The 19,345-nt window shown below is 47.1% G+C and overlaps 1 protein-coding gene across 1 annotated transcript in view; it reads left to right on the forward strand.

Moving 5' to 3' along the window:
* The window catches only part of LOC116878511 (transmembrane protein 132B-like), a 76,803-nt gene extending 69,398 nt beyond the window's left edge, over window positions 1–7,405 (forward strand). The window contains 5 exon segments of the mRNA XM_032876106.1: window positions 2,833–3,089; window positions 5,174–5,369; window positions 6,267–6,755; window positions 6,758–6,875; window positions 6,877–7,405. Of these exon segments, the coding sequence (XP_032731997.1) occupies window positions 2,833–3,089; window positions 5,174–5,369; window positions 6,267–6,755; window positions 6,758–6,875; window positions 6,877–7,405 (1,589 nt within the window).
* Window positions 7,406–19,345: the final 11,940 nt, after the last annotated feature.

Consider the following 19,345-nt stretch of genomic DNA (forward strand, 5'->3'; position numbering starts at 1 on the left):
TGGAGACGTCAAAGGGAAGCAGTGAATGGGATTAGAAAGATGTGCGGGGAAGGGCAGAGAACCTCAGGGGGGATCACACGCTACACGTACGAACACACATGGAAACATCTGTCGCTGCGGGGGGCCAGGGAGGGGCAGGTGGAGAAACATGGCTGGGAGGCCATGGAGAGCAGCCCAGGATCCTGACCCGTGGGGGATGCGTCTGCCCTCGCACCTACAGGGCGCCTGGGTTTCTGCAGGCCCCTGCACCTGAGGCTGTGGGGGGCGGGTGTCTCATGCTGGTGCAGGAGGCTCAGGCTGGGAAGTGGGGGGTGCCCTTGACCGTGGGAAGAAAATCCGCTTCCTGAAGGCTGAGCATCTTCTGAAATACCAGCTTCCTGAAGACAAAACGTGTCACTGCTACTGAAACTGGGAGGGGCAGGACTTTAGAGAAACGATGACCGACTACTTGCTGTTTTTCAGAATAAGGAAGTTTTTTGTTTGTTTGTTTTCTGTTTGGTTTGCTTTTGCCTTTCAGAGTATCACCAGTGGAATACTTGGAAATCAACTTGGAATCTCTTCTCGGACCCTGGACTGAACCCCGGTGGCCCCATTCTCTCTCCCTACCCGTCCTGCGCCTGCCCTGGGGCTGGGGAGGAGATTGGGACCTGCAGTGAGCCCTCCCTGTCTGCTGAACTGATCTTAGCAGGTGGTCTGACGGTCTGCCTGAGGAAACCAGAGGCAGATGGGGTCGGGGGAGTTGGTTACAGTCACATCACATCCTGGAGATAGTCAGGACCTGCCTAGTCTGCCAGAACATCCGGTGGGGGTGACCTTGAAGCCAAAATTCCCCCACACCTTGCTCCTGCAACCGAATCTTTTCCTTAAATATGTTTCATCTGGTCTGGAAAATATGTATATTATATATTACACTGAAAAATTTAGAGCGGTAGATCTCATGTTAACTGTTCTTACCACCAAAGTTGTTGTTGTTGTTGTTGTTGTTATTATTATTGTTTTTTAAAAAGCCAGGTTTCTGACGTCTGCTGACAGATTGGGAGCTTTGGCTTCTCTGGGGCTGCATGCAGGGCCAGGGGACTCAGGTTGGGAGTGAGTGAGCCAGATTCCCAGCTCCCTGTCCCCGCTGCTCCCCTTACCAGCTGTTAGCCTGTGTTCCCTTTATCCAGACATTTGATCGGGAAACGCAGTGGCCCACGTTTGAGCAGCATGCTTGCCGCTCCTTGGTTGCTAACATTGTCACAAAACACAAAAACAGCCACATCAATTTGCTTTTATAATAGCTCTTCCGTAACAGGTGTGGTGAAGTCTATAAAGAGACACCCGGTATAAACACCCTGGAGGGAGAAAGAAGAAGAGGAAACGTCCCCAAATATCATCATCAATAAGTGATTTTTGTGGTTGTTTTTGTCTTGACTTTAGAAATAGCTATCAGCTCACGGAACCAAGCGTTTCCGAGGGAATGAATTCCCCAGCATGGGGGCTTAATGAGAGAGCCGATAAGTGCCTGGGGCTGCAGATCTGATTTTTTTTTGAGGCAGAAGAAAAGCTGAAATGAGGGGATGAAGTGCTACCCTGTGTGTAAACAGAAAGTGGATTAGAGAGGAAAGCGTTTATGTCCTATGAAGTCTAACAGCCACTTAAGCGGCTATGATTATTTGACAAGACAGTGTGGGCTGCTAACGGCTGCTCTGCTCTTGTCCCTCACTGCAGCTGGGCGAATTTCAATGCTAGAAGAGAAGGGGGTCCTGCTCCGGGACGGAAGGTTGCTGGGCACTCTGGGGGACCCATGGCTGGAAACCAGGTAAATGTGCAAAGTGACAGAAGCGATGGTGGCCGCTGATGTTCCCCCCAAGAGCCGACGCCACTCTGGACACTGCCTGTGACACAGTGCATTATTAAGAAATATGCATGTGGGTCTTTGTCTGTGGTTCCTGGCTCGGGGCTCCCCAAACCCTCGGGGTTTTCTAAGCGGGAGGAGCAATTTCGAGCGTCTTTTGTTGTAATAGGTGTCCTCAGTGGGGAGTCATAAAGGTGGGATGGGTGTTGTGTTATTCCTAAGGAGCCCCTTTCAACCACACAGGTGCAGGAACCATCCTAGCTCCCTGCCTCCCGGAGCTGAACTCTGCCGGGATCTCCCCTAGCACCTGTCCTCACCATGTTGCTAACACAGTCACTCTCAAATTCTCTCGCTCATGAGCGTCAGGTGCCAATTTCAGGTCAACCAACAGGGCTCGTGCCCTTCCCCTCCCTGCGACAACCTCAGCAGAGGTGGGCACCCCCGATTTCCCAGGGGAGGAGAATAAGGATCAGAGCACTCATGTCCCTTGTCTGAGTGAGGGTGGAGGGTGCCGTGAGGCTAGTTTGCATGTATTCTTGAGCTCAAGCTACTGGTTCCCAAACTGCTGCCCCTTGGAATCACCGGGGCTCTTTGAAATATGTGGATTCCTGGCTCCGACCCTTAGACACTCTGACCACATTGCTGTGAACCAAAAGGGGACCACGGGATCACCCCAGGGCGTTTCCACCGTGCAGCAAACCTCCCTCCTGGTCCTCCGGCTGCCTACATCTGCCACTTGAGGGAAAACACGTTGAAGGCAAGAGACAACGTCTTTTGATTCCTGAATTCTGGGCGAGAAGCCACAGATCTGGCACCGGGGAAACACCCCACATGCCCGATGGCTGAAGATGTCGTCAGTGCATCTGTGGGCACACACGTTTGACCAGACGAGGAGCCGGGTCCTGTCATTTCATGACCATAGCCCCACGGTTGCTGGAAAACTGAGGATAAAACACCCTGATGAAAAGTAGGCTCATTCTGGTTTGTGCTCCCAGCCCACCAAGGGGAGGACGAGGAGAAGAGGGGCAAGTGGTGCTCCCTGCAGTACCAGCACACCACGGTGCGCGTCCTCACCCAGGTCGTAGCCGAGGCGCCCAATGTGAGTCAGCTGAGCTCCATGCTGGCCCCCGACTGGCAGCTGGACATCACCGACCTCATGGCCGAGTTCATGAAGGTGGAGGAGCCCAGATTCATGCAGCTCCAAGGAGGCAGGACCCTGGTGGGCCAGGAGCCGGGGATGACCACCGACGGTGCCGGTTTCATGCACTGCTTGATGCTTTCCCCAAATTCTCAGCCCACCCTTTGCTTGTGTCCAGATACGTTAGTGTGAGTCGGTTCTGTGCAAGTGGGTTGTCTGCACATGGGAGGGAGTCATGAACGCAATACACAGAATTCATCAGCCTGTAGACGGCACATTCAGAAATTCATGTCTAACCACAGAGAAGCTTCTGCAAATTAGAGATGCTCTTGAGACCGGATTCGCACCCTTTCCCTAGGGGATGCTACTTCAAGACACACAACAAAAGCAACCTTACATCCTTGGTATTAGTAGCTCTCAACCCCAGGGCACTCAGCGACATCTGGCCAACATCTGGCCACATTTTGTTTATCGTAGCTATTTACGCACACAGAGTTCCCCAATGTCATGCTTTCTCTTTTCTTAGAGGATGATTGAAAATATTTCTTAGTTAATTTTAACAGGAGGGCTGTGAAGAGATTATAGAACAGATTATCTTTACAAAGTGTTTAAATATTCCTTGTCACGTCCCAATTTAGGGCTCACCCAAATGTGATTTTTGTACAAGCTGCTCTATTGGTACGATATTAGTCCAGGTCTGAATCCCTCTGGTTGCAAATTGATGTTTTATGAGCCGAAATGACTTTTAAAGGCCATTAAGATTCCTTTTTGTGTTGGATTTTCCCCAGCGAACTCAATGATGCTTCAAGGATCTACAATTATTACATTATAAACATCTACTCAAAGAGCAAAAATTAAGCAGGGGAAGAAGGCAAGACACCATTTCTCTAAATATTTTCAGTAAAAAAGGTTGTCAAAATATAACTACTAGTTTTGAGGAAACTGTTACATTTTCTGTGCTCTAATGGGCCAGCACCAACAGGGAGATAATATTCTTTAATTTGGGGGGAATTACCACTAAATTAAATCAAGCTCTTTGAAGAAAACAAATGACTAATATTGTATAAATCAAAGGAAGCAAAATATATTAGGTGGGTCTATTTATAGTTCCTTTTTAAAAAGATTTTATTTATTTGACAGAGAGAGAGATCATAAGTAGGCGGGGGGAGAGCAGGCTCTCTGAGCAGAGAGCCCAATGTGGGGCTCGATTCCAGGACCCAGAGATCATGACCTGAGCCTAAGGCAGAGGCTTTAACCCACTGAGTCACCCAGGTTCCCCTATAGTTCCTTGTTCTTTAATGGAGGGTGTGTGATTAAACATTAAAAAATGCTCTTCTAAACCATCTGTATTTCAACCAGTTGTCCTAGTCCAGATCATCTGTCCTAAGATCATCGGGTGCAAATCTATTATCTGACATAAGTCAGGTTTGTTGACTTATTGCTCCTAGAGAGACCCCATGTGGAGGAAATGTGGGAAATTGTTTTGCACAAAAGAGATAGGGTCTGATGGGAAGCCAGCAAGGGCTGAGGACAGGTAAGACTAGTATGAAGCACACTGTGGGCAGCTGAGCTGCCGGCGTCCATCTGGACCGTGCTGTGGACCCAGGGTCCTGCCCGCTAGTGAGACACATAACTCACACACATGGGGAATGTTGCATTATCTGAAATCCGGCATCGGAGTTAGAAATCAGATCTGCTTCTCTGTGTCAAAGTGACTTAGGTCCTCAAGGCAAGAGAGGGAAGTTCATTTTGCCTGACGGCGGGATTTCAAAGAGCAAGGTTTCTGATAATCTTGGATGTTAGAGAACAGTGTTTCTCGGGGGGTAAAAAGGTAGCAGTCCCCCAAATAAAAAGTATTCTGACACTTCAGCAATAGCTTGTCCCTGGGAGGAATGTTTCCTGCTAATGTGGCAGCTGACTTCCCCTGCATCTATCACCACAGCTAGATAAAGGGAGAGGTAGGTCCCTGCTTTTTTTCTTTTTCTTTCTTTCTTTTTTTTGGATCTGAGCTAGTTCCTACTTTCTGAAGCTTTCATTTAGCACTGAGAGCACACTTTGGGGTTTCAAGGAGGGTGGCAAACAAATGACCTGCTTACAGAGCCCCACTCCTTTTGGTAGGCATTTAACCTTTTTCTTTCCTTTTTTTCTCATTACTGATGTGTGCGACTGACCCTGGAGCTTTCTTGCTTCCTTCGAAGGTGCTCTCGCTGCTGTCCGACTCTATCCTGGCCGAGAAGATGGTGATCGTGCTGGATGAGAGCATCACCATCGCAGACCTGGGTGTGCAGCTGGTGGCCGGCTTGTCCCTTGCCCTGCAGCCTCACAGAGTGGACAAGAGAGCCATCGTCTCGGCGGTGTTGGCCCAGGACGTTATCCAGACCCCGCAGCAGGTGGGATTCCAGAATCTTTGAGTCCCCGGTCATTCGAGATCACCTCCCTCACTCTTACATCTGCGGAGAAGATCAATAGAGCACTCGTAGCTAGGACAGGAGACCCTTGAAACTCTGTTTTCTCTCTCCAGTCTGTCTGTGTCTGAGAAAAGTGCTCAGTACTTTGGGGAGATTGTCCTCTTAGATATTTCACACACTAACCATGTGTCCCAATACCACTCTGCAATGGGTTATCTGTGATGGGGGGCTCTTGGTAGACTATGACCGAAGGTTCACGTCTTCTCCTTTCCAAAATAGGTAATAATTGGTCCTTGCAAATTATATTTCTATTATTTAAAGAAGTATGGCTAATAGGCACCAGACATCTATTGTTTTATATTAATTATGGACAACTTTAAATCTCTGATCCATCTCTAAACTTGTAGCAAATCCATTGAATTATACCAAGGTCATTGTGTCCTTCAAGCATGCCAGTCCCCATAATACATCTTTTCTCAGATACTTCAAATGAGCATGTCTTTCTAATAAAGGTTGCGTGGAGTGATATTCATCTTGAACAGCAGCATGATTAGCTGCACCTGAAATCGATTCAGAAGCATCCTGTGATCTTTCAAACTCTTCGGAAAATTCAAAGTCGAATTCCGTTATATGACATTCACTAAGTTAATATACACAGGACTACGGTAAACAAATTTGCTCCTCACACCAGTGCAGTTACAACCCATTATTTATGCCAGTTAAATGTATGATAGCAACTAATCCCGATTTTAAAACACATTTATTGTTCTCCGTCTGGGTATTGGAGACATATCTCATAATAAACCACATATGTGGTTTACAAATTTGAGTATGTGCTTATAAATTTGAAGGAAATAAATTGTAACATAAAGTTTTAATTTCATTTTTCTTAGTTGTTGGATTTTGGTCAGTGATGGTTTGGTGATACCCTTAGACATTTATGACCCCAAGGATTTTTCAGTTACTGTGTCGTCATTGGGTGAAATGGTGGTGTCTGTCCAGGCAAACCTTCAGTCTAGATGGCTGGTGGTTGTCGCACAGGGTGAAGGGCAAGGGCCCTTGATTAAACTAGAAATGATGATTAGTGAGCCCTGTCAGAAGACCAAGAGGAAGAGCGTTCTTGCTGTGGGTAAAGGAAATGTCAAAGTCAGATTTCAACCAAAAATTGATGAGCACCAAGGAGGCACAAAAGACATTGAAGGCATCAGTGGATAATACAAAGACCACCTCAGTAATGCCATAGAGCGTGAAGGGAACCAGGAGGGAGCAGATCAGGAGTGGTTCCAACATGGCGCCTCTGTTGGCCATGAGGAACGTAGCAACAAAAGCACAACCGCATGGTCTCCGCAGGAAGGAAAGGATAAGTCACTCAAGATGGCAGTTCAGATGCCTTCACAAGCTTCCCCAGTCAAGGGAAATTACCAGAAACCAGTAATCTCAGTGACCTGACAGTGACCTCAAGGGGGTTGACTGACTTGGAGATAGGCATGTACTCTGCTCTGTGTCTTCTGCCTGGCCATTTTGGTCTTCTTGATCAACTGTGTGACATTTGCTTGGAAATACAGACACAAAACATTCACCTCAAGAGAGCAAGACAACATCCCCCATTCCCATGACTGGGTCTGGCTTGGGAATGAGGTGGAACTTCTGGAGAACCCCCTGGACATCACCCTCCCGTCGGAGGAGGGCACGACCATGATAGACAGGGGGCTGCAGTTCGAAGAGAGGAACTTCCTTCTCAACGGCGGTTCCCAGAAGACCTTCCACAGCCAGCTGCTCAGGCCCTCTGACTATGTCTGTGAGAAGGACCTGAAAAGTGAGCCTCTGAATCCATCAGGCCCAAAGCAGAAGCGAGTCAAGTTTACGTCCTACACCACCATCCTCCCGGAGGACGGCAGCCCGTACACCAACTCCATCCTGTTTGACAGTGAGGACAACATCAAGTGGGTGTGTCAGGACACGGGGTTGGGGGGCCCTCGGGACCTCAGAGACTACATGGAAAGGCTGCAGGACCCCATGTGAGCTCCTTTCTTACATTCATATTAACCTCTATGCCTTCTGTTTTTGGAATGGTGGAGCAGCGAGTTTGTTCAGAAATAGGGAGTGATTTAACAAAGCTTTGTTTCTGAGCAGGTGTCAGAGTCCCGGAGAACAATAGCAGCCGGGATGTAAGCCAGGATTTGATTTGCCTCTAGGTCAATTACAAGGAGATATTGGGAACCTCCTGGGACAAGATTTTTACCTGATTTCTGGGACCAGCTCAGTGATATGTAAGAAGCCTAGAACTCATGGATGTTACCCATTGTCTCAGGGCAAATGGCCACTGGGAGTTGGAAAGAATTTGGGAGTTGATATTTCTATTCTTGGGTCTTCATAAAGCACAGTGGACATCATTTGTGCACAGCCTGAGAGTAGACATATGTAAAAGATAACTGAATGTAACCCTTATTTGCAGTGAGTACTGCTCTTGATGCATGTATGCAAAGGTGCAGCTGGGTGCCAGGGGTGTGCACTGCACAATAGTAACAGGGAATGTCTCATTAAATTCTGTGCCCTCAGATCCTCATTCCCCTCACCCTACTCCATGCCCTGCGTGTGTATGGAAACTAGTTTCTCTGGCTTCCGGAATTCTTTTGCAAATATTATCAAGGGAAAAAAAAAAACAAACAAACAAAAACAAAAACCAAACTAGTCCTGTCTTCAAGATCTGTTGATTATTGTACAAGTTTTATAGTCCAGGCTCTGTCATGTCTTGCCGTTTACTGAGTGTCCATGCTGGACATCGGTTTTCTCCACCTATCATCACATCACTGTTCGGGGCAGTATGTAAATTCATACCCCTAGTTTATCTGTCCTGGTTTTCCTTGTTGAAATGTCTTATATCTGAATTGGACAAGAGGTTTTACTGAATAGAAGAGTGTCAATAAAGGAGTGCTATTTAACAAATGAGTTGTACATGAAGTTTTCTTTTTCACATGAATTCTGGGGAAATGTTGACATCACCAACACGTTTATTTTGTTTCCTCTGACCATGGTAACTTCATGGGGGACTGATGGGGCTCACTTCTTGGGGGTTCCAATCTCTCAAACTACTTTGGGCTGTATTTATGAAAGCACTGTATATAAGCATCAATTTTTTGCACCCAATCTGAACTCTAAAAATAGTATTTATGTGTACAGAAAAGGAGTTGCCAAGGAAACAGTTGCAGATGAAGCTTGCCATTTGTGTGAGTAAGGGTAAAAAGAGATAAACAGAATGATAGTCCAATCTAACAGTATGTAGACGTCCATCCATCCGATGACCAGGAAGATATTCAAAATTACTTTTGTGGTAGAGACAAAAAACTCACAGGATGTCCAGAGGAGGGATGTGAATAAGTGGCGGGGGCACACATGCACGCGCGTGCACACACACACACCCCCACCACGGGCACACACACACACACATCGCAAAAGCAAACAGCTATTCCAAGATCAAGCTATTGTTAGGAAAAACATGGCAGCTCTGGATCAGTGGCAATGAAGAAAGAAATTTCATATTGCACGATTCTTGTATAACTTATAAAATGGTATTGGAGGAACCAGAGGAAATGATCTGAAGTAAAAGAACTTAAGGGTAGGAAGATTAAGTACAATTTTTATTTATTAAGATGAAATAGCTTCTTATTTGGATTTGGGGCTAGAATAGCCCTTCTTAGTCTTGGCTAAGCCATTTATCTCCAAGAAACAAACTCTTTGGAAGGTATAATAAAAATTCTAATTTTTCTTATTCTTCATTGATGGAACAGGTAACAATCTGTTCAAAATAATAGCAACAACAACGTACTTGATTCTGTATACTTCCATACAAGAGAAGTGAATGGTAGCAGTGGTCCAAGGGTGGAAGACAGGAATTCAGATTTTTAATTTTTTTTTTTTTTTACTTTTCAGCTGAATCTGTAGTGTTTTATTTCTTTAAAAGAGGCAGATCGTAAGCGAAAATGACAAAGGTAGCATCTTAAATTCCTGTGGCCCTTACGGTTTGGCACCTCATTATTATTCTATGGTTTCAAATTATTTTGTCATACAAATTTCAATATGAAAGAAGGAGTTTAGGCCAGCACCCAGCAGAGAATGACTGCTTCAGAAATGCTGCTATTATTCTGACACTGCCTTTCAGATGCAACCCTCTTATCTTAACCCGGTTCTCCCTCCCGCCTTTGCTCTCTTACCCATGGGATGGACAGTGTCCTGTCCCATTTGCTTCCCTCGGTAGAGTCTTGCATCCTGGCTGTGCTCACAGCGAGCTCACAGGCCAGCAAGGGTAGACTTGCATATCTAAAGACCAACTCTAAGAAACAGGGTCCACAGGAGCAGGAGTGGAAAGTTGCTACAGAGTGATCTCAGGTGGCTCTGTGACCCCAAACGGCAATGACTCGGGTATTCCCAGTAGAGCACGGCGTCCTCTCTGTACCATCCTCCCTGGGAGGGGTGGTCTACACCAGCTCCCACTGTGATCTTCCTATATGCCTTGTCTGTAGCATGCCTGAGTGTTTATAAACAGGGACACTTCACTGAGCCTGTCCCCAGGAGCTGGAGTTCTGAGTCTTCTACATGTTATTACTGGGGTTGAGAACTGAGGCTGGCAAAGCTTGGAGAATGAAGCCAGGAGCCAGCCCAGAGTCATTTGATGTAAAATTAAAAGACACTGCACTGTGGGCATTGTGCCTCTAAGGCATTGTTTTCAGGATTGTCAAGGACATCGGTGTCTATTGTAAACTATGTAGAAAACATACGCATATATAAAGAAAAAAATAAAATGGTCAGAAATAACCAGTTACAATAACAACAAAGATTATTTTAAAAGACTTGCAATTGTTGGAAGATCTTCTTTGTTAGCCTTGGGGTAATTGTGTGTCTTTTGCTGGGTTTTCTGCAAAGGAGGTGGCCCCATGGTGCGTGTGGAGAGAAGTATATGCTAATCCTAACATCATTATTCAAATGAAGTCTGCACCTTCTCGAAGTTGTCTTATCTCCATTTGGATCCTTGACATTTGGCTTCAGCATAACGGGAATTCTCTTCTGAAATAGAAGCATCTACACTCAAGTTACTGGAAGAGTCATGCACAGTCAGCCAGGCCTGTCCCCTGGAAAGGGGACTTTGTTGGGTTGGGGAGCAGGGGGGTTTGCATGGTGGGTGGAGAGCCAGCAGATGTCAGCTCACAGGGGAGGGTCCTGCTGCAAGCAGCCTGAACAGCGGGCTCGGCTTGGTGCAGGGCAGACTCAGAATGCAGACATGTGGCAGTGCTGGCCATCAGAACTGGGAACAGAGCCACCCCTGAAAAGGACTTTGTGAAGAGAGATGATGTGCGGACGCTCAGTGAGACACAGTCGCTCCCGGGCAGTCACATCTGCTGCTTTTGCTAAAACCCAGTCACCATAAAGCCAAAAATTGGACTGGGGCTGGGATCCCCCTTACCAAACTGCCCCCCTCTCTCCTATGTCTGTGGGGGGTGTCATATTTGCTAAGAAGCAAAAGCATAAACATTTTGGTTTGAAACCACAGGGACTCTAAATTTCCCTGAACTTTGGCATCGACGCTCATCAAGTTAATACAATTTCCCTGGCATTGTATCGGCTCCGAAAGTTTCTTGCTAATTAGAAGCCATGGGCTATCTTCACTCTTGTTTCCCACCCACATAACAGACATTGCATCCCAAGAAGCATAACCCAGCGTGGAAAATGGACGTGAATGATGATTTCTGAAATGCGCCTCCCTGGGGTCCTACGCCGTTTGCCTAAAATGAGCAGGATTTTAGTGGTTGAGATACTCGAATTGTGGGTCTGAAGAAACAATTCCATCCAAAGTGTGGTATAGATTATATGCCTTCCAGTACTCCAGGATGGTGTAGTTTGGGTTAATTCTGGTTAATTCATCTTGAGAGCAGCCCAGTGTTGGGCATTCTTGAAGGTGTAGAAGGTGCAGAGTACCACCTAGAACACTGTGCATGCAAGAGGTCTGTCCCCTTGGTCTAGATAGGGACACTGTTTTGGAGACCAGACCATGGGGAGGGGACTATGGGGAAGAGACAGTGGAGTTGAAATCCACAGACTAAGTTCGGGAGAGATTAAGAACAGAACACACTTGACGTTTTCCCTGGGGGTAAACAGCACCCAGCAGCCCCCAGAAAAACCATGTGTATGGAGAGAAATTGACTGCCTCACTTTCATTTTGCAAACGGACCAGGTTAATCCGGACTGAAACCATCCTTATGCCTCTCCAGAACACCTGGGAACCAGCATCGAGGCAAATGGAATGATGTGTTATTGGCTTCACTGCCACTTCCGTGGCTGAGTTTTACTGTGACGTTAGGTAACGTGGAAGTCTGCTCTCTGCGTGTTTTGAGTGAAATGCTGGTTTCACTCCCTTTCCCCAGCAGGTTGTGGGGGTGGGAGCGCAGGTGGGGCCGTCAGGGGGCGACCCCATCCAACAACAGTAGCAGAGGGACGTTGCACTGCAACTCAAAACGGTAGTGAAACTGTTTTCTCCTCCACTCAAAAGCCTCGACCCACTTCTCTGTCCCTGTAAATGAGGCACAAGTGCGTTCTGATCTAAACGGTCATCCCCCAGTCCAAGCACCATCTGTCCATAGTCTACAAAGAATGCCAGTTGAAAAGGATGGGGAAGGGGAGTGATTCTCCCCTATTGACTTTGGAGTCGTGCTTTGGGATGAAGTCAGGGCTCAGGAGAAGACATTGCTGGTCAGGCTCAGACTGCATGGACGGAAGTAGCTGGGTTTGCTGCCTCTGCTGACGTCCAGACCAGGCTCCTGGGAGTCCTCACATTCCCAGCAGGGCTGTCCGCCCACCCAGTTCCCCCTCCTTCAGGGCTTCGGCAAACAGGACTGACCACATTGGGTGGATGCAGGTTGTCTGAGGTCGGTAAACTGGTCCTACACTTCTGGTCATCCAGTAGTTGGCATCGAGGCAAAAACAAGCATCCCTAGGATGTGACAGTTTTCCCATCTAAACAACTGGTGATTTTCTTTGCAAATCAGAAATAGTAAGCATGAACTAAAAGTCTTTTTTTTTAATATTTTATTTATTTATTGGACAGACAGACATCACAAGTAGGCAGAGAGGCAGGCAGAGAGAGAGGAGGAAGCAGGCTCCCCGCCGAGCAGAGAGCCCGTTGTGGGGCTTGATCCCAGGACCCTGGGATCATGACCTGAGCCTAAGGCAGAGGCTTTAACCCACTGAGCCACCCAGGCGCCCCTCCCCTCTTAAACTGTAGGACGCATGCATGCACGTGTGTGTTCATGTATGTGTATTTGCACGCACGTGTGCATAGTTTGTGTACTGTGTGGTCTGCATGTGTTTGCGGGTGTTTGTGCACATGTTTGCCTGTGTGCTTGTGGTTGTTCATGCGAGTGACTATGTGCATGTGGTTGCTCGTGTGTGCTGTGTGTGTGCCTGTGTTTGTATGCATCTCTGCGTGTGCGTGCACATGTCTCAGCATGTGTCTATGTTTGTGACAGGGCAGGGCATGGACCCGAGACCCCAGGAAGCCGATGCTACCAGGCAGGCAGAGCACTTAAAGGCTTAAGAAGAGTGCGAGAGAGCTGGGGATTCTGGTCAGATCTTTGAAGACTGGTCTAGCCACCCCAGCTGAAAAGACGGTGGGTGCCCTTGCCAAGGTCTCTCAGCCATATGTGCCCTTTTTGAAACTGACCGTGTCACCCTGGCCATTTTGGCAAATGCCGCACTTTGCTTTCAGGATGAAAAGAGAGATCTCCCTGGGAACCCAGGGCTTGTGTCGCTGGATAGGTCTTAATAAGTCCCCTCAGCCAAGCCTGCTCTTCCTCCGCACCCCACAGGAGCCCACGGGTAAATGGGCACGGGCAGGGGAGGGTCTTTGAGGAAGAGTCTGTGAAGCCTCGTGCCTGCCCCCCTCAACAGAGCTGGCAGAATATGAATCAGAAAACTCCCACATTCCCGACCCCATTCTTCCCCCAGCATTATTTCAGAACCATCAAAAATTATCTTTCACTAATAGCTTCATCCGCTTTCCATTTTTCTAATGGAAAGCAGGAGAGCCGAGCCACTGGCCGCGGAGAGTTTCTCCCGGACCTCAGTGTACGAGGAGGATGGTTAGCATAATTGCTTTCCAGAAGGGAAGAACATTGGCAATGAGACTCAAAAAGGAACAAGCACTTTGTTTAGAAGTTTGTGTGCAAACTCCAAATACTGCATTTGAGATTTTTTTTTCTGGTATTGATGTTCTTAGTACCTACTGAAGATTTCTTGCTGAACCTGTATAATTAACGTGCACTATGATGGTAGGGGCGTTGTTTGTTTTTAGAAATCTTAAAATACAGAGGAAAGCACAGGGAAGAGTTTAATATAAACCCTTCCTTCGCTGGAGACCAGGAGGTGGGAAATAATCATCCATGGGCTTTAAACTCCACTGGGAAAATAAACGTTCTCAATGTAGGGAGGCTGGAATGTTATCAGTGGATAAAACCAGTCGACGTCTGTGTTTTAGGAGAAGCACGGAAATGACTCTGGTTTTAATGGTCAGTCTGGGCCATTTGTTTAGATGAAATACGTGTATTTTATTTTAGCTGCAGATTGTCTCTGTAGAGACAGCAGAGGCTAGGAGTGGAAACCGCCTTTTTGTTCCTTGGGATAAGCTGCGTCTGATAATGAGGTGGGTGTGACTTTGAAATCCGGGGTCTGTGTGAGGCTCTCACTGTTCTACCCATTTAAACGTGTTTTATTTGTTCAGGATGGCTTAGGTCACTCCTGACTTGCCACCGCTCCCGTTATTTCTTTGGCCCCAAATCACATAAAAATGGGGGTCTCTCGCAATCCTGGTATTGTATGGCAAGACTGGAATGGAACAACCCATTCCTTTTATGAGGAAGTCTGACCAATGAATGAATGTACCAAAAGGGCAGGTGTGGGTGCTGCTTATAAAATGAACATTACCCATGCCTCTCCTGCCTCCTGACAGGGGGCTTTTCTTTCCTGTTTCAGTCCTGTTTTAGAATGTCTTGTGACTCTGGGTCCCAGGGCTTCTTGACACTGGGGTGGGCGTGTCCCATCTGAGAACAGTGTGGGTGGGTCTGGGTGGACCAGAGCTGGTGGCTGTGTCCACACCGCCACCACCCCCAACTACCTGGCCTTTTAGTTCTTTCTTCCGTTTTGAAGATCTTTACCTGCACATCTGTGCAATGGAGCTGGTCCTGCCCCCCACAGCTGCCCCCCAGACGCTGGGCTGGGCAAAACCATGGCAGCCAAACATGCACTGAGAGAAGCCAGGGTTTGCTTGTGGAAGGACTCAGGTGCTCCTTCGTGGCACAGGACACAGGACCACCACTGTATGGCCTGTGCTGGTTTCTCTCTGGTTCTCCACAACCCTTTAAAATACTCATCCTCGGGGCGCCTGGGTGGCTCAGTGGGTTGGGCCGCTGCCTTTGGCTGGGGTCATGATCTCAGGGTCCTGGGATAGAGTCCCGCATCGGGCTCTCTGCTCGGCAGGGAGCCTGCTTCCCTCTCTCTCTCTCTCTCTCTGCCTGCCTCTCTGTCTGCTTGTGATCTCTCTCTGTCAAATAAATAAATAAAATCTTTAAAATAAAATAAAATAAAATACTCATCCTCCACGGAGAGCCTTGTCTAGGACTCCTGGAGGTATACTGCAGACCACTTCTGGAATTCCAAAAGCAAATTAAAGGTCCACCACTCCCAGTGGGTGATGTGGCGGTGGGGGGCGGGGGGGGGGGGGTGCTGGAGCGGAGAGCCTAGCCACCTGCGAGGTAGGCACACCCGCAAGACGCAGCAGGGACCGTGATGGGAGTGGACGACCAATTAACGCAGAAACGATCAAACCCAGGGAAAGCCACTTAATATTTCATAGACGATCCATGCTGTTGGCAGAAAAGGGACAAGTGGCACGTTCATGGTGACAACATTGCTTCTGTCTGTGATCGCTGTTTAAACCCTACACACTGATGCAGACACCAGCTCTGTGCTCAGCCACGGTCTCAGCGCAGTGGATTGGTTCTGGACGTCTAGGGAGCTTGGGGAGGGGTCCAGACGTGGAGCTCCTGCCGACCTCTCCCGGAGGTCGGAGTCCGGGACAGCGCACGCCTCCCAGCTGCAACGTGGGACGACACACGCCGAGCATCGCCAACAAGGGGGTTCACCTGCACTTTGCATCAGAGCCTGTGTGGGGGCGTCAATGCACAGGTAGGAACCACCGAACCAGGCCTGTGTGCTTGAACTCGACTTCAGCCTGGCCCTAGCTGCAGACGGGGCTGACGTCGCTGGGCTCACGTCCCCCAACCTCTCAGCAGCTGGTTGGTCCTTCTGGCCTGGCCCCGCCCCGCCCCTTCATCTGATTAGCATAAACTAGCAGGTGTGATCTAAGGGGCCCAGATGCACTACAAAGACAGGGTCATCTCAGAGGAAATGGGAAGCATTTAGGGGGTCCCCCGCCCCCCGCGCCAGGAGCCGAGGTAAGGGACAGACCTCACTGTGGACAAAGTTAATTCTTCGGTACACAGTGGTTTCTTATGTAAACCTGAACGGAAGGGCGAATTCACCGAGGGTCAGGGGGACATTGTCTTCTCTGCAGAAATTTGAACGAGACTGTGGAGATACATACTTTGGTGGAGGTCCCCTGTCACGAGCAGTGCTCATGCTTGTCCGTCAAACGTGGCATCAGGGGATGGCTGGGCTCAGAATAGATACTGTGCTGTGGACAATGTCCCAGTTAGGACATCATTATGGTGTTCTCTTCTCTCATCCATTGTGACCCCAGGGTGTCCGAGTGCCATGCAAGGTTTGGTCTCTGTCTCCCCGGTCCCGAGGCCACTGAAGCCACAAGGAAGAGGACCCGGTCACAGGGAGAGGTTGACTTCAACCTTCAGGTTATCTGTGAGACGCTTTCCCACGGTCCCTTTGATTCTTCAAAACCTGTGGAAGCAGTTAGGTCAGCGTATCAGTATTTTGTTCTCCAGATGGGAACCCGAACAGTTAGAAATGGCCCACCAGCCAAGGGCTCTGGCAGAAGAACCAGAACTAAGATTCCACACTCCCTCGCTTCCCATGGCTCATTCCCCAAACCCCAAGTCATGAGCTCATCCCTGCCCCTGGGACTGTGACACAGCCCGTGGGAACTTCTCCCCTCTGACACAGAGTGCAGGGGACCACTGGCTATCTTTCCCTGCGTCCTTCCAGAGCTCTGGCAGGAGTAAGGCTGTGGTCATCACTACACGTGGAAAGCAAACTGTAAGTTAGTCCCTTGGGCACTAGAAGCATGAACCCTCATCATGCTTCTCACCCCACATTGATGGAGGCTCGAGGAGAGGCGCTGGGTTTGCAGGTGAGTTGGGAGCTGGACTGGGCTCGCAGACCTGGAGACGTGGAATGCAGCAAAGACCCAGCTCTAGTAAATATTCAACCGGCAGCACTTGCAGTGGCCGTCCATTTAGCATGATGTCGTGAGCTGGAAGACTGAGCACCCAGGAGCCGCTTGGAAAAGTTCAGAGCAAGTAATTAAGACTGCATTTGAATAATGTGATGAACATGCTTATTTATTTATTGTCGAGCTGCTTCAAGACACCCGACAACGTTCCTCCTTGCGGAGTGCTTGGCATCGTGGGACAGCTGATCATCATTTGGGGGAGGAATTAGAAATGTTATTTTTAACTCCCCATTATTAGAGGAAACACGCACATCTGGAGCCTTGTGAGGAGTGATTATTAGCCGTTCAGCTGAGAAATAGCCTGGTGTCCACAATGCATCGTTTTCTAATTATTTTGTTATTTTTCAATGCCTTAAATGCTACAGGCATATAAAATTCAGCTCATTTAATCTCTCTAAATTATAGTTTCTCCATCTGCCATGGTCTTACAGTTTAATAAAATCATTACTTTTTATAGACCCAGTAAAATCATAGAAACTATTTAGGGGAGATAGGATTTTTTTTTAAAGGAAGAATAAACATATCTGAACTGGAAAATAATTTTCATATTTGTCTGCAAAGGGAGTTAGGGGATTTTTACAGGGTCACTTATCAAGCTGACAAAAAGAAATGTACTTTTTATATTTTTCTTATGAGAAGTTTGGGAAGACTGTGGTATTGGGTAGTGTTTTCCACTGGAAATAGAAAATAAGGCAGATTCTTTGACCCCATAATTCAGTTCTACATCCCTAATGGCTTTGACTGCACTTAGCGATCTCTCTTTATTAAAACTGTCTGCCTCATACAGTCACCTCAGGACTCTGAAATGCTGAATAGAGGCATGGAAGGGGTCTGTATACTTTGCTGAGTTTACAGCATGAAGTAAGTCAAATCTTAACATGTGCATGGACAAAGTGTTTGACATTGGTGCCGGTAAGGAGAGGGCAGTGGTGCTAAGGTCATGATAAAGCACTAAGAAATGCACTGTCCTGTTCATGTCTTCTTTCCTTCTCCTCCTCCTCCTCCTCCTCCTCCTCCTCCTCCTCCTCCTCCTTCTTCTTCTTCTTTCTTCTTCTTCTTTTTCTTAATGACTTCTGGAAAAGCTACATGGGAACTCAGAATATGCTCTTCAACTATGTAAAAATAGATTCACCTATGTATTTCTAGAATTTCACCATCAGAATCTCAGGTTCATTGGGAATCACCCAATGCAACTTTGATTCTTTGCCCAACAACTAACACTCAAGTAGAAGGATTTACAAAACAGGGTTTTATTATTTCACAGAACAGGAGGTCTAAAGCTGGTTGGTTCAGAAGCTCTCAGATGTCTTCAGATGCCCAGGACTTCCCCATCCTTCCACTCCAGTTTCTTTAGTCTATTGGCTCCTTTGTCACCTCATGCCCCAAAATGGCTGCCAGAGCTCCTGACATCACATCCTATTACGACCATGTTTAAAAGCAGGACAAACTCAGGTGTCTCTGTAATTAATGAAAAATATCAGTATAGACGTTATTTCAGGCTCCCCCCACCAGACTCCCTCTCTGGTAATTTTGGCAAGGATTCAGTCACATGCCATTGACAAAGGAGGTCAGAAAGACTCTTCAGATAGGGAATTCTGTCAACAAAATTGGGAAGTAGAGTAGTTGGGGACAGGCAATAGAGAGAGACTTCTATATGTTTTTAGACTCGATGAAAGCATCCTCTGCTCTAAATCCTTTGACCCACAGACCTCACTAATTCAAATACCCTTAATTTGAAATTCTTGGTAATTTAGACAAGTAAGAGTTATAAATTAAGAAAATATCTGGTAACCAATGAAAAGTTGTCTTAAATAGTATAAAATGACAAAAATACAGAAATATCACAACTTCTTCCAAGGGGTGGATAAACAGACCCACATTTATTTTCTGATAAGATTGTGTCACGGTGGTCTTTTCTAGTCATTAAAAAGGTCTGAGAAAAAGTAAAATTTGGGTTTAATGCTTTTCAACCTTCTTTGCAATACTGTCGGTACCCTATCAACAATAATTACTTTTCATCTCGAATCTAGTAATTCAAATTGAAACTAATGGGAATTCATGTTTCTTCAGTTAGAGTGGTGTGAAATTGCACTGTACTTGTGATTTGAATTCTTTTTTTTTATTATTTTTTTAAAGATTTATTTATTTATTTATTTGACAGAAAGAGACACAGTGAAAGAGGGAACACAAGCAGGGGGAGTGGGAGAGGGAGAAGCAGGCTTCCTGCCAAGCAGGGAGCCTGATGTGGGACTTGATCCCAGGACCCTGGGATCATGACCTGAGCCGAAGGCAGATGCTTAACAACTGAGCTACCCAGGCACCCCATGATTTAAATCTTTAACAGAGTTTTCCTCAAAAAGGAGGTACATAAAAATCCATAAAATGGGAAATTTGACTTTGTTTTCACTAATCGGCACTTGGTCCCAGTGTGCCTGACCCAAGACTTGTCAGCTCTTCTAGAACGGCAGGTTTACAGTTTTGGGCATACAACC

The sequence above is a fragment of the Lontra canadensis genome, unplaced genomic scaffold, assembly GCF_010015895.1.
Source record: "Lontra canadensis isolate GAN:19392208 unplaced genomic scaffold, GSC_riverotter_1.0 scaffold58, whole genome shotgun sequence".
NCBI classification, from domain to species: domain Eukaryota; kingdom Metazoa; phylum Chordata; class Mammalia; order Carnivora; family Mustelidae; genus Lontra; species Lontra canadensis.